General features: G+C 48.1%; 1 protein-coding gene across 2 annotated transcripts in view; it reads left to right on the top strand.

Moving 5' to 3' along the window:
• Positions 1–11,211, top strand: part of C6 (complement C6) — a 43,482-nt gene extending 32,271 nt beyond the window's left edge. For both annotated transcript variants that reach the window (XM_044276700.1, XM_044276701.1), the window contains 5 exons: positions 238–370; positions 8,971–9,162; positions 9,959–10,049; positions 10,135–10,373; positions 10,568–11,211. In XM_044276700.1, the coding sequence (XP_044132635.1) occupies positions 238–370; positions 8,971–9,162; positions 9,959–10,049; positions 10,135–10,373; positions 10,568–10,743 (831 nt within the window). In that variant the 3' untranslated portion in view covers positions 10,744–11,211. The remainder of the gene's footprint in view (positions 1–237; positions 371–8,970; positions 9,163–9,958; positions 10,050–10,134; positions 10,374–10,567) is intronic.
• Positions 11,212–12,192: the final 981 nt, after the last annotated feature.

The following is a 12,192-nucleotide window of genomic DNA, read 5'->3' as shown; positions in this document are numbered from 1 at the left end:
CTGATTTGAATAAGATATGAGATAGATAGACACATAGATAGATAAATAGATATGACATTAGTGACATATAAGATGACCTCAGACATCATGCGCTGTGAATCTCATGATGGGACAGCATGAAGATAGGGGAGATGTTCCTATCTGGCCGTATAATTGCAATGTGCGGATTGTCTTCCATGTTGTTATCAGATATTATTAGATATCATGTAAGTGACGTTTTCCGCTTCCTCTGCTTAGAATGAGAAGACCTGGTATTCTGTGGCCGAGGAGGTCGAAATCATCTGCTTCTCTGGTTATGAACTTTCTGGGTTTCAGTTCCTGAGATGTCTTCCTGATGGAACGTGGAAGCAAGAGCCTGTGGAGTGCATCAGTAAGTGGGCTTGTAATTTACTGGACTCGTTTATATGGAAATGTGGCGGCGGGTTTATGAGATTCCTCCTGTTTATATGCTCACCGGTTAATAAGTCACCTTCTTAGAGCAGCGTCAAGTGATGGATTTCTAGTGTGCAGGAGGAGATGGAGCATGGAGGACACCACAGCAGACAGATCGGGCTATAAGCAGAACATGCAGGCAGCAGGTAGAAGAGTCCAACCTGCCTTGTGTGCAGTCAGTGGGCATGTGTGATAGATTATGTAGCAGAGCCCAGTTTGTCATATGGTACAGTTCATTGTCACAATATATTATCTGGATTGCAAGTAAAATTGTGCAAACCCAGCTGACAGTACGGGGAAAGAGTAGGGTTGCCACCTGGCTGGTATCTCACCGGCAAGACCGGTAAATAAGTGGCCCCCTGGTAACGATAATTTTTTTCTACCGCCAATATTAATTCCATTGTGGAGCGTTCATTAGTCCAGCCTTTAACCCTCCCCACACTTGTGTTAATAAAAAAACAATTTTTTTTTTCCATTTTCCATCGTGCCACGGGGGAACGCTCACTGCTGACTGCAGGACAGGACCTGCGAGACGTCATCACGCTGGAGCGCAGATCCTGTCCTGAGCTCCCAGTCAGCAGCGCGAGCAAATGGAGGAGGTGAGTGCTTTATTTTTATTTTTTTTGCAGAGAAGGGGTGCACTAATGGGGGCATTACTCTTACTGGGGGGCACTAATGGGAGCATTATTCTTACTGGGGGCAGTAATGGGGGCATTGCTCTTATTGGGGGGGCACTAATGGGGGCATTACTCTTACTGGGGTGCACCAGTGGGGGCACTATTAATTCTGGGGTGCACTAATGGGGGCATTATTCTTACTGGGGGCACTAATGGGGGCATTACTCTTACTAGGAGGCACTAAAGAGGGCATTACTCTTACTGGGGGGCACCAGTGGGGGCACTATTAATTCTGGGGGAGCACTAATGGGGTCATTACTCTTACTGGGGGGCACTTATGGGGGCATCACTCTTACTGGGGGGCACTAATGGGGGCATTATTTTTACTGGGGAGCACTAATGGGGCCATTACTCTTACTGAGGGGCACTAATGGGGGCATTATTTTTACTGGGGGGCACTAATGGGGCCATTACTCTTACTGGGGTGCACTAACAGGGGGCATTATTTCTGGGGTGCACTAATGGGGGCATAACTATTACTGGGGACATTAATATTTCTGGAGGCACTAATGGCAGCAGTATTAATTATGGGGGCTGTTAATGGGGCATTAATATTATTGGGGTGCAGTAATGGGGGTATTATTAATGCTGGGAGGCACTAATGGGGTCATTATTAATTCTGGGTAGCACTAATGGGGGCATTAATGTTGCTATTGGGGGCCACCTTGTGTTAGGCCATGCCCCCCACAACCACACACCCTCTGGGTGTGGCTTAACTTGGCAGGCATTTTTTGTTGGGAAACGTGGCAACCCTAGTCACAACCCTAAAAAGTCTCCTCATGCCCGGTCTCTGCCATTTTCCAGTGAACGTACTGCAGGGAGAGACGTGACAATAAATACTTTATTCACAAAATATTACTATTGAGCAGTTCAGGGAAAGATCATTGTGTAGGGATATAATAGGGAGGCATCAGCTACACTATAGGGAGAGAGCAGGGACCAATAGGAGAGAGTAAAGCCGGGGTAATAGGCAGTGGTGTATCTTGGTTTTGTGCTGCCCTAGGCGAGACTAAACTCTGGCACCCTCCTAATATAAATTTGACCCACCCCTTCCTGTCAAGGCCAAACCCCTTTCTCTCTAAACCCCACCCCTTCCTATGTGCCATCCACAGATCCCCCTCCCCTAAACAGTGCCATCCACGGATCCCCCTCCCCTAAACAGTGCCATCCATGGATCCCCCTCCCCTAAACAGTGCCATCCACAGATCCCCCTCCCCTAAACAGTGCCATCCACAGATCCCCCTCCCCTAAACAGTGCCATCCACAGAGCCACCTCCCCTAAACAGTGCCATCCACAGATCCCCCTCCCCTAAACACTGCCATCCACAGATCCCCCTCCCCTAAACAGTGCCATCCACAGATCCCCCTCCCCTAAACAGTGCCATCCACAGATCCATCTCCCCTAAATAGTGCCATCCACAGATCTCCCTCCCCATAACAGAGCTATCCACATATCCCCCCTAAACAGTGCCATCCACAGATCCCCCTCCCCATAACAGTGCTATCCCCATATCCCCCCTAAACAGTGCCATCCACAGATCCCCCTCCCCATAACAGTGCTATCCACATATCCCCCCTAAACAGTGCCATCCACAGATCCCCCTCCCCATAACAGTGCCATCCACAGATCCCCCCCTAAATAGTGCTATCCACAGATCCTCTCCCCATAACAGTGCCATCCACAGATCCCCCTCCCCATAACAGTGCCATCCACAGATCCCCCTCCCCATAACAGTGCCATCCACAGATCCCCCCTAAACAGTGCCATCCACAGATCCCCCTCCCCTAAACAGTGCCATCCACAGATCCCCCTCCCCTAAACAGTGCCATCCACAGATTCCCCTCCCCTAAACAGTGCCATCAACAGATCCCCTCCCCTAAACAGTGCCATCCACAGATCCCCCTCCCCTAAATAGTGCCATCAACAGATCCCCCTCCCCTAAACAGTGCCATCTACAGATCTTCCTTCCCTAAATAGTGCCATCCACAGATCCCCCTCCCCTAAATAGTGCCATCCACAGATCCCCCTCCCCTAAATAGTGGCATCCACAGATCCCCCTTCCCTAAACAGTGCCATCCACAGATCCCCCACCCCTAAACAGTGCCATCCACAGATCCCCCTCCCCTAAACAGTGCCATCCACAGATCCCCCTCCCCTAAACAGTGCCATCCACAGATCCCCCTCCCCTAAACAGTGCCATCCACAGATCCCCCTCCCCTAAACAGTGCCATCCACAGATCCCCCTCCCCTAAACAGTGCCATCAACAGAACACCCCCCCCCCCCCCCCCCCCCCGACGCTCACAGGAGAACATTTATAAACTAATCAGTAACTTTAACTTTATTCATTGGTGATCTCTTTACTGGATACCTTACTCTGTCTTAGCTCCGGTAACAGCAGGCAGTGCGGGCGGGCGGCGCTCACTCACTGACGTCACACGCCTGCTCCTCCCACTAGGCGGCGCAGGCGCGTGACGTCAGTGAGTGAGCACCGCCCACCCGCACTGCCTGCTGTTACCGGAGCTGTGACGGAGTAAGGTATCCAGTAAAGAGATCACCAATGAATAAAGTTAAAGTTACTGATTCGTTTTTAAATGTTCTCCTGTGAGCGGCGTGGCCCTGTATATTCTAACGCCCAGGCAAGCGTCCCCGTCACCATGGGAGCGCCTGGGGGTTAGAATATACCATCGGATCTTCTGAATATACCGGCGGCATATAAAACTGATGGGACAAGGGGCAAACAAGGCATTTTGCCGCCCCATTGGAAAGTGCCGCCCTAGGCAAATGCCTTGTTTGCCTCATGATAGATACGCCACTGGTAATAAGAGCGATTACTATTACACCTTGCTGCACTAATTGGGATTACTAAAAGCAACCTATTACTACAGATTTTAGGTTGTTTGCATTCTTTTATACCAGTGGCGTCGCTACAGGGGGGCAAGGGGGGGCAATTGCCCCCCCCAGGTCATTCCTTGCCCCCCCGGGTGCCCCCCCCCCCCCCGCTGATTCGCTGAATATCGCTGACTCTAGCGCTAATCGCTGCTTGCTGCGCCGGCCGCCCGCACTAAAAGTACACACACTGACAGAGAAGAGAACACACACAGATACGTAACATACAGTCAGTGCCAGTCCGTCGGCTATGGAGTGGAGTCACATGACAGATGGGGTGGTGCCGTGGTGGGGGCGGCGTTTGGACCCAGCGGACTCGCGGAGGCAGAGCGTGCAGGGCGCAGGCTGGGAGTGTGGCAGCCGCAGAGACGAGTTGACGACTTGACGTCACGGTCGTCAACACGTAAAGCTGCGCTGCTGCGTGCCTGCCCGCCCGCGCAAACGGACTTTGCAAATTGCTGCCGCCTGCCAGTGAGTACCTTGCCTTCCCTTCATGTTCTGCGTTCTCTCTGCTCCTGCTAAAAAGTTTTAAAAAATGTACCCCTATACCCCCACTACCTCGCCTCATGGCCTGCCCTCCCATCTACTTGGTTTGCGCCCAGACCCTCCTCAACCTATCCCTGATGATATGGTTACCCCTATAACTTAGGGTATAATTGGTAGTACATTATACAAGGGTAATATGCCGCCTGCCAGTGAGTGCCTTGCCTTGCCTTCATGTTCTGACTCTGAGTTCTCTCTGCTCCTGCTAAAAAGTTTTTAAAAAAATGTACCCCTATACCCCCACTACCTCGCCTCATGGCCTGCCCTCCCTCCTGCTTGGTTTGCGCCCAGCCCCTCCTCAACCTGTCCTTGATGATATGGTTACCCCTATAACTTAGTTATATTACCCCTGTATAATGTACCCTGATACCCCTTAGTTATAATATAACCCATAATGTCCCCTGACTGATACCCCTCAGTTATATAACTGAGGGTAATCAGGGTACATTATACATGGGGGTAATATAACCAAGGGGTATCGGGGTACATTATACAGGGGGTAATATAACTTATATTACCACCGTATAATGCCTGACAGGCCTCCTGAGTAACTTATATTACCCTTGTATAATTATGTACCAGGATACCTCTTAGTTATATGATCTCAGCGGGGTTATATAACTAAGGGGTATCAGGGTACGTTTTATACATGGGTAATATAACTCAGGAGGCCTATCGGGCATTATACGGTGGTAATATAGCTTACATTACCTCTGTATAATGTCCCATGATAGCCCTCCTCAGTTATATTACCCTTGTATAATGTACCCTGATACCCCTCAGTTATATTACCCCTGCGTAATGTACCCTGATATCCCTTAGTTATATAATATAACTAAGGGGTATCAGGGTACATTATTATACAGGGGTGATATAACTCAGGAGGCCTATCAGGCATTATACGGTTGCAATATAGCTTACATTACTCCTGTATAATGTCCCATGATAGCCCTCCTCAGTTATATTACCCCTGTGTAATGTACCCTGATATCCCTTAGTTATATAATATAACTAAGGGGTATCAGGGTGCATTATACAGGGGTAACCTAACTGAGGAGTGCTATCCTATCAGGGACGTAATACAGGGGTAATGTAAGCTGTATTACCTCTTTATAATGTCTGATAGCCCTCCTCAGTTATATTATACCCAATGTACCCTGATACCCCTTAATTATATTACCCCGGCATCAGGGGCGTAGCTGCAGGGGAAGCGGCTGCTTTAGTATTTTTCAGTAGTATGATTAGCTGGTGAAAATTATTAGTGCCCCCCCATTTTTGACTGTGTATCTTCTGTGCCCCCCCTATATATTGATCCTAGAGTCGCCACTGTTTTATACATAAGTCATTCTTGTAATCCTTAATTCGATTATTACTTAATTGTGGCTTAATACTACAGAATTTGGGGCGTTCACTGTGTTTTTATATATAATTCAATCTGTTAATCCTTATTTGTTGAATTGGGGTGAAACAGGTTCTGTTTGTCGAATTGGGGTGAATCAGTAGATACTACTGATTTTGGGGTGAACAGGTTCTGTAGACATCTATGTGGAATCAGATGACGGTGTAGAAGGAGTGCGCTCTTTCACGCCATAGTAGGATCTTGGGCCTCTGCACGGTTCTTTATACCTGGCGCGAACATTGACCTGTAAGGCTGAGTTCACACTTGAGTTATTTGGTCAGTTTTGGCCCAGTGACTGCCCTAATAACTGAAGTGTGCAGTGATTCTAAGGCCTCTTTCACACGGGCGTCGCGTGTGAGCAGGGCCGGTGCAAGGATTTTTGCCAACACAAGCGAAGCTACATTTTGGCGCCCCCCTATCCCCTCACAGCTCACCTGGCCCTGGTCCCGTCTGCAGCAGCTGGCTTCTCCTCTGTGTGGTCCTGGTATCTTCCCTCTGCTTTAGACAATGGCTGGTTTGAGGACCGTATTTTTCGCCCTCTAAGACGCACCTAGGTTTTAGAGGAGGATAATAAGAAAAATATATTTTCAATTACACCTCAGGTCAGACCAGCAATCAGACCCCCAATGTTAATCAGACCTCAATTTACAGCCCCAATCAGACCCCTATGTCAGACATCAGCCCCCATGTTAGACATCATGCCACCATGTCAGCCATTAGCCCCCCATGTCAGCCACCAGCCCCCATCCATCAGCCCCCCCATGTAAGCCATCAGACCCCCATGTCACATTTCTCCCCCTCCATGTCAAATCACCCCCTTGTCACATCAGCCCTCCATGTCACATTTCTCCCCCTCAATGTCACATTTTTCCGCCCTCTCCCAGGGTGCGCCCTAAGGCAGCCGCTTGGTCTGCCTTATGGTAGCACCGGCCCTGCGTGTGAGGGCCGGATAGGATGCGGGTGCGTCGTGGGAAAATGCATGATTTTTCCGCGCGAGTGCAAAACATTGTAATGCGTTTTGCACACGCATGAGAAAAATCGGCATGTTTGGTACCCAGGTTAGGTGTTGTGTAGATTTTATTATTTTCCCTTATATCATGGTCATAGTGGAAACCAATAGCATTCTTAATAGTAAATTAGAGATGGAGGGGTTAAAAATAAATAAATAAATTAAACTCACCTCATCCACTTGTTTGTTCAGCCCGATCGTCACCTAGCAACCATGCGTTAAAATCGCACCGCATCCGCACTTGCTTGCGGATGCTTGCGATTTTCACGCAGGCCCATTAGCTTCTATGAAAAGCGCACAGTATAGAGCATGCTGCTATTTTCGCACAACGCACAAGTGATGTGTGAAAATCACCGCTCATGTGCACAGCCCCATAGAAATGAATGGGTCCGAAATCAGTGAGGAAAACTCGCCCGTGTAAAAATAGGCCTAAGAGCGACGCCTGTCATCTGCATGTTATACGGACTCACAGTATTGTTTCACTCCCACAGCAGACTCCCTATGCGTGTTACTGCAAGGCACAGTGTTCTACACCAATATGCAGGCTCTCTGCAGTCTGGAAATAGCTGTTTTTAACACTCTTCATCAAAAATTTCATTTGAATTGAATCAAATTTTTTGGGGAAAATTCGGCGAAGCGTCCGGATTCAATTTTTGAAAACTTCGCTCATCTCTAATTGTCACATATTGAAGCGTTTCTAGTGACACCAATTGCATGAATTCTATGAACACATCAATTCATGAACATAGCCTTGGAGTGCATAACCTGCTTTATGATGGTTTCCATATCGCACAGGGGTCTTTAAATTATGCAGCATGCACTATTTCTTTCTGTGTGCGCATGTATTTTCTAAAAATGAACAGGAGAATGCCAAATGTATGTTAGGAAGAAGAAAGGCAGGAAGTGTGACTGCTGGATCAGACTACACAGGGCTTGTTTGTAGTCTGTTACCATGGAGACACATAGATCGGCATAGAAGCCCCACTGTTCCTCTTCCAGGCTGCAGTCTGTGTGCTCTCCTGTAGGCCTCTTGTAACCTGGGATGACAGGCAGCTAGAAATCAGAGTCGACAGTCAGGCTGGAGCACGGTACATGGGTAGTCAGACAGGGAATACACCTTTGCTGGTTACTAAAGACTAGGAAACCTAAAGCTCAGGAACCCTCTCACTGGGGATTATGCCTAAAACACCATAGGATGGTCAGCAATAGGCTGGGGAAGAATTGGAATGCACGCACTGGCCCTTTAAGAAGCCTATGGCTGGATGTCCCAGAGTTTTTTGGGTACTTTTTCAAGTGGGAGGGTGCCTGAGCTTTAGGTTTGCTGGTCTTTAGTAACCAGCAAAGGTGTATTCCCTGTCTGACTAACGGTGTACCACACTTCAGCCTGACTACCGACTCTGACTTCTCGCCACCTGGTCTGACATTATTCTGTTTCTTGGACTTCCCTACTGCCGCCTCTCTTGACCTCGGACTCCTCTCACGAATATGCTAGTACACAGCCTGCCCTGACCTTGGCCCGTCTCCAGATTATGCGTATTGTCTGATCTATTGGTGCTTTGGACTGGTGTCTCTGACCCCTATGGGTCAGCCGCCAACCACACCAGGACTATCTCAAGACCTGGTAGCTTTCACGCAGCAAAGTCCAGATCCCTGTATAGGGGCTAAAGAGTGAATATTGGGGGACTGCCAGGATAACCTCCAATTTGAGTTAGCCCTAGGCCAAACCGGTTGGTTGGTACAGTGGCTCCACACCCACTGCTCGTAACAATAGGCATGGGTAGAGCCTGAGCCTGTGATCGGGCATGTTGGCGTCTGTGATCAAAGCTGTCCCCTAATGGAGCGATGGTGCAGTGTAAAGTACAAGTCACTGAAATGTTCAGTCTGATCAGCAAGGATCACAGCAGTCGGATCAGTAGCCATAGATGGAAATGTCAGGGGCACTAAGGAAGGTCCCACACATCAGCTCGATACAAGGTCGCCATATACTCTCACTGTATATACATTTCTGTATTTCCATCTCAGGGTCAACGTGCCCCAGACCTTCAGCAACCGATGACGTCACCATTTATCGCTTTAAGTCAGTCTATAAAGTCGGGGAAGTGATCCAGTTAAGTTGTCGGTCCGGATTTACAGTCACCGGGGGAGAGCGCTACACGTGCGGAAGTGATTATGAGTGGAGCCCACCGATTCGGGGAGATCTCACCTGCGTAAAAGGTTCTTACATTGTTTATAGTGTCAAAAATTCATAAATGAGGTCATATACACAGAGCTGTATGCATCATTAGGGCAAGCTAGTCATGTGCAGAATAAGGCGTCTAGCAAACGTGGCACCTGACTGCATCGGGGCTATGGTGAAGGCGGACTGCTCTCAACTGCATTTCCTACAGCCACCACTAAGGGGAGCTCACTTACATGCAGAATTATACAGCTCCCACTGTGTTCTATGCTCTTTGTATGCCGCAAGCTCCCCCTGGTGGTGACTCCAGGGAGCCAGAATTACATCATTTATCAAGTCAGAAAAACAGAGCCTCCTACACAGATATACCTTGATATTTTTTAGAGAAGATATAAAAACATCATGGCGGACAGTAACTGTTATGGAGACTTAGTAGGTGCATTTTGGCCTGCAAGAAAAATCTGTGGTCCATTTTACAGTTAAACAGTAAAACTGTATGTCTGGGGAGCTTTTTGATAATAGCCCTTAAAGACATTTAATCTCCTAATAGGTTATTTGTGAAATAATCCAAAAAAAGACCCTCCCCCTGGGGGGGAGGGGGGGTGAGTCCAATATTCTGGTGGGCCCTGCCCTGGGACAATATCTTATGAGTAAGAGGTTCACCTTAATGTAATAATGTTTGGGGACTAATCACACACAGTATGAAGATTTTACAGCAACCAAGTGAACTGATCTGGGACCAGTCAGTAAATGCAGCAGCTCTCTCTTCCCCTAACACAGCGGGAATTGTCAGCATGATCTTAATTCATGTCTATTACGTTCTCCTTTGTTCAGTACAACAAAAGGCCTCTCAAGGGAACTGCGGCCCGGGAGAAAAGCAAGTGGGTTCTCAGTGTGTCTGCATGTCATCTGAGGAGGATTGTGGGTAAGGAGTCTAGTGCCCCAGGCCGGTCACCTTATGTTGCATAGTATGCATTTAGTTCCTGACTGAGATTTCCATCCTCTTTTAGGCATGACACGGAAGATATCTGCGCTTATGACGAAGACATTGATGACTTAGTCACTGTGTCTCAGTGCAATTTCTTTGCTGAGCAATGCCAGGGATTGAAACGGCTTAATTTCTTAAATAACGGCACCTGCAAAGACGCCAACGTAAACTGGGCACGAGACCGAAAATCTCTGTCGGCAAGGAGCACCAAGAGGGAGCAGTGTGGATATGACTTCTGCTACGACTGGGAGCGATGCACAGGTATTATACAGAGTGATATGGTTTAGTTTCAGGGTTGGCAGACATGGCAGCTGCCATCTACACACATTCATTAAACATGCTGCCTATAGGCAGGTGCCCAGTGTGCCTATAGGTGCCCCTCAGTTTTGATAACTTTCTTGGCTGCAATCATTGGCTTTCACAGATTAACACTTCATTTTCCCCGTTCTTCACAGGGTCTCAGTGTTCTTGCCTTCTCCCATATCAGTGCCCAAAGAACAACGAGCAACTCTTTTGCATCAAGACCGGATCTTCTGGGAGACAGAGAACTGTGAACCTCTGCGGACTGGGAGCCACAAAGTGCACTAAGCTGAAGGCTGAGATATTGCATGATGGCCCGTGTGCCGAGTAACCCCCCCCCCCCCATATATGTCCCATATGTACAGTCATAAAAATAAAAATGCATAGTTAGATGGACAAGGATTCTCATGATCATCAATATTCTCCGATTTACATAGGTCTGATGTTATGATAGATCTAATTCATAGAAGCCCCAACTAAAATCTGGGTCATAGGAACTTGGAAAAGTTTTACTGCCTGGTTCTGTGTCTGCGTAGAGGAGGAGATGGAGGCTGTAGATGAGAGCAGAAAGAGGGATCACAGCCCGTCACTGTCAACTCTCCCCTGAGGAAGCAGGATACAAGAACGTTTCTTCATGTTATCACCCCCGTCATCTCTTTGCCTGTTCAGCTTCTAGTGACCTCAGAAAAAGGAGGGACACAGAAAGTTTTCTTCATGCTATCACCTCCTATGACTATCATTATTACACCTATACAGTCTCTAGTGACTGCAGAAAAATGAGGAATACAAGAACTTTTCTCCATATTATCCCCCCCCCCGTCACTGTCAGTAGTACACCTGTACAGCCTCTAGTGACCAAGAAAATTAGGGATACAGGAACTTTTCTTCATGTTATCAACCCCCCCCCCCCCCCCCGTCACTGTCAGTAGTACACCTGTACAGCCTCCAGTGACCAAGAAAATGAGGGATACAGGAACTTTTCTTCATGTTATCACCTCCCCCCCCCGTCACTGTCAGTAGTACACCTGTACAGCCTCTAGTGACCAAGAAAATTAGGGATACAGGAACTTTTCTTCATGTTATCAACCCCCCCCCCCCCCCCGTCACTGTCAGTAGTACACCTGTACAGCCTCCAGTGACCAAGAAAATGAGGGATACAGGAACTTTTCTTCATATTATCCCCCGCCCCCGTCACTGTCAGTAGTACACCTGTACAGCCTCTAGTGACCAAGAAAATGAGGGATACAGAAACTTTTCTTCATGTTATCACCCCCCCCCCCCCCGTCACTGTCAGTAGTACACCTGTACAGCCTCTAGTGACAAAGAAAATGAGGGATACAGGAACTTTTCTTCATATTATCCCCCCCCCCGTCACTGTCAGTAGTACACCTGTACAGCCTCCAGTGACCAAGAAAAATGAGGGATACAGGAACTTTTCTTCATATTATCCTGTCCCCCGTCACTGTCAGTAGTACACCTGTACAGCCTCTAGTGACCAAGAAAAATGAGGGATACAGAAACTTTTCTTCATGTTATCACCCCCCCCCCCTTCCCCATCACTGTCAGTAGTACACCTGTACAGCCTCCAGTGACCAAGAAAATGAGGGATACAGGAACTTTTCTTCATGTTATCACCTCCCCCCCCCCCCCCGTCACTGTCAGTAGTACACCTGTACAGCCTCTAGTGACCAAGAAAATTAGGGATACAGGAACTTTTCTTCATGTTATCAACCCCCCCCCCCCCCCCGTCACTGTCAGTAGTACACCTGTACAGCCTCCA

The sequence above is a fragment of the Bufo gargarizans genome, chromosome 1 (genome assembly GCF_014858855.1).
Source record: "Bufo gargarizans isolate SCDJY-AF-19 chromosome 1, ASM1485885v1, whole genome shotgun sequence".
NCBI classification, from domain to species: Eukaryota; Metazoa; Chordata; class Amphibia; order Anura; family Bufonidae; genus Bufo; species Bufo gargarizans.
Note: the sequence above shows the minus strand (reverse complement) of the source record. Positions and strands in the feature narration are given on the sequence as shown.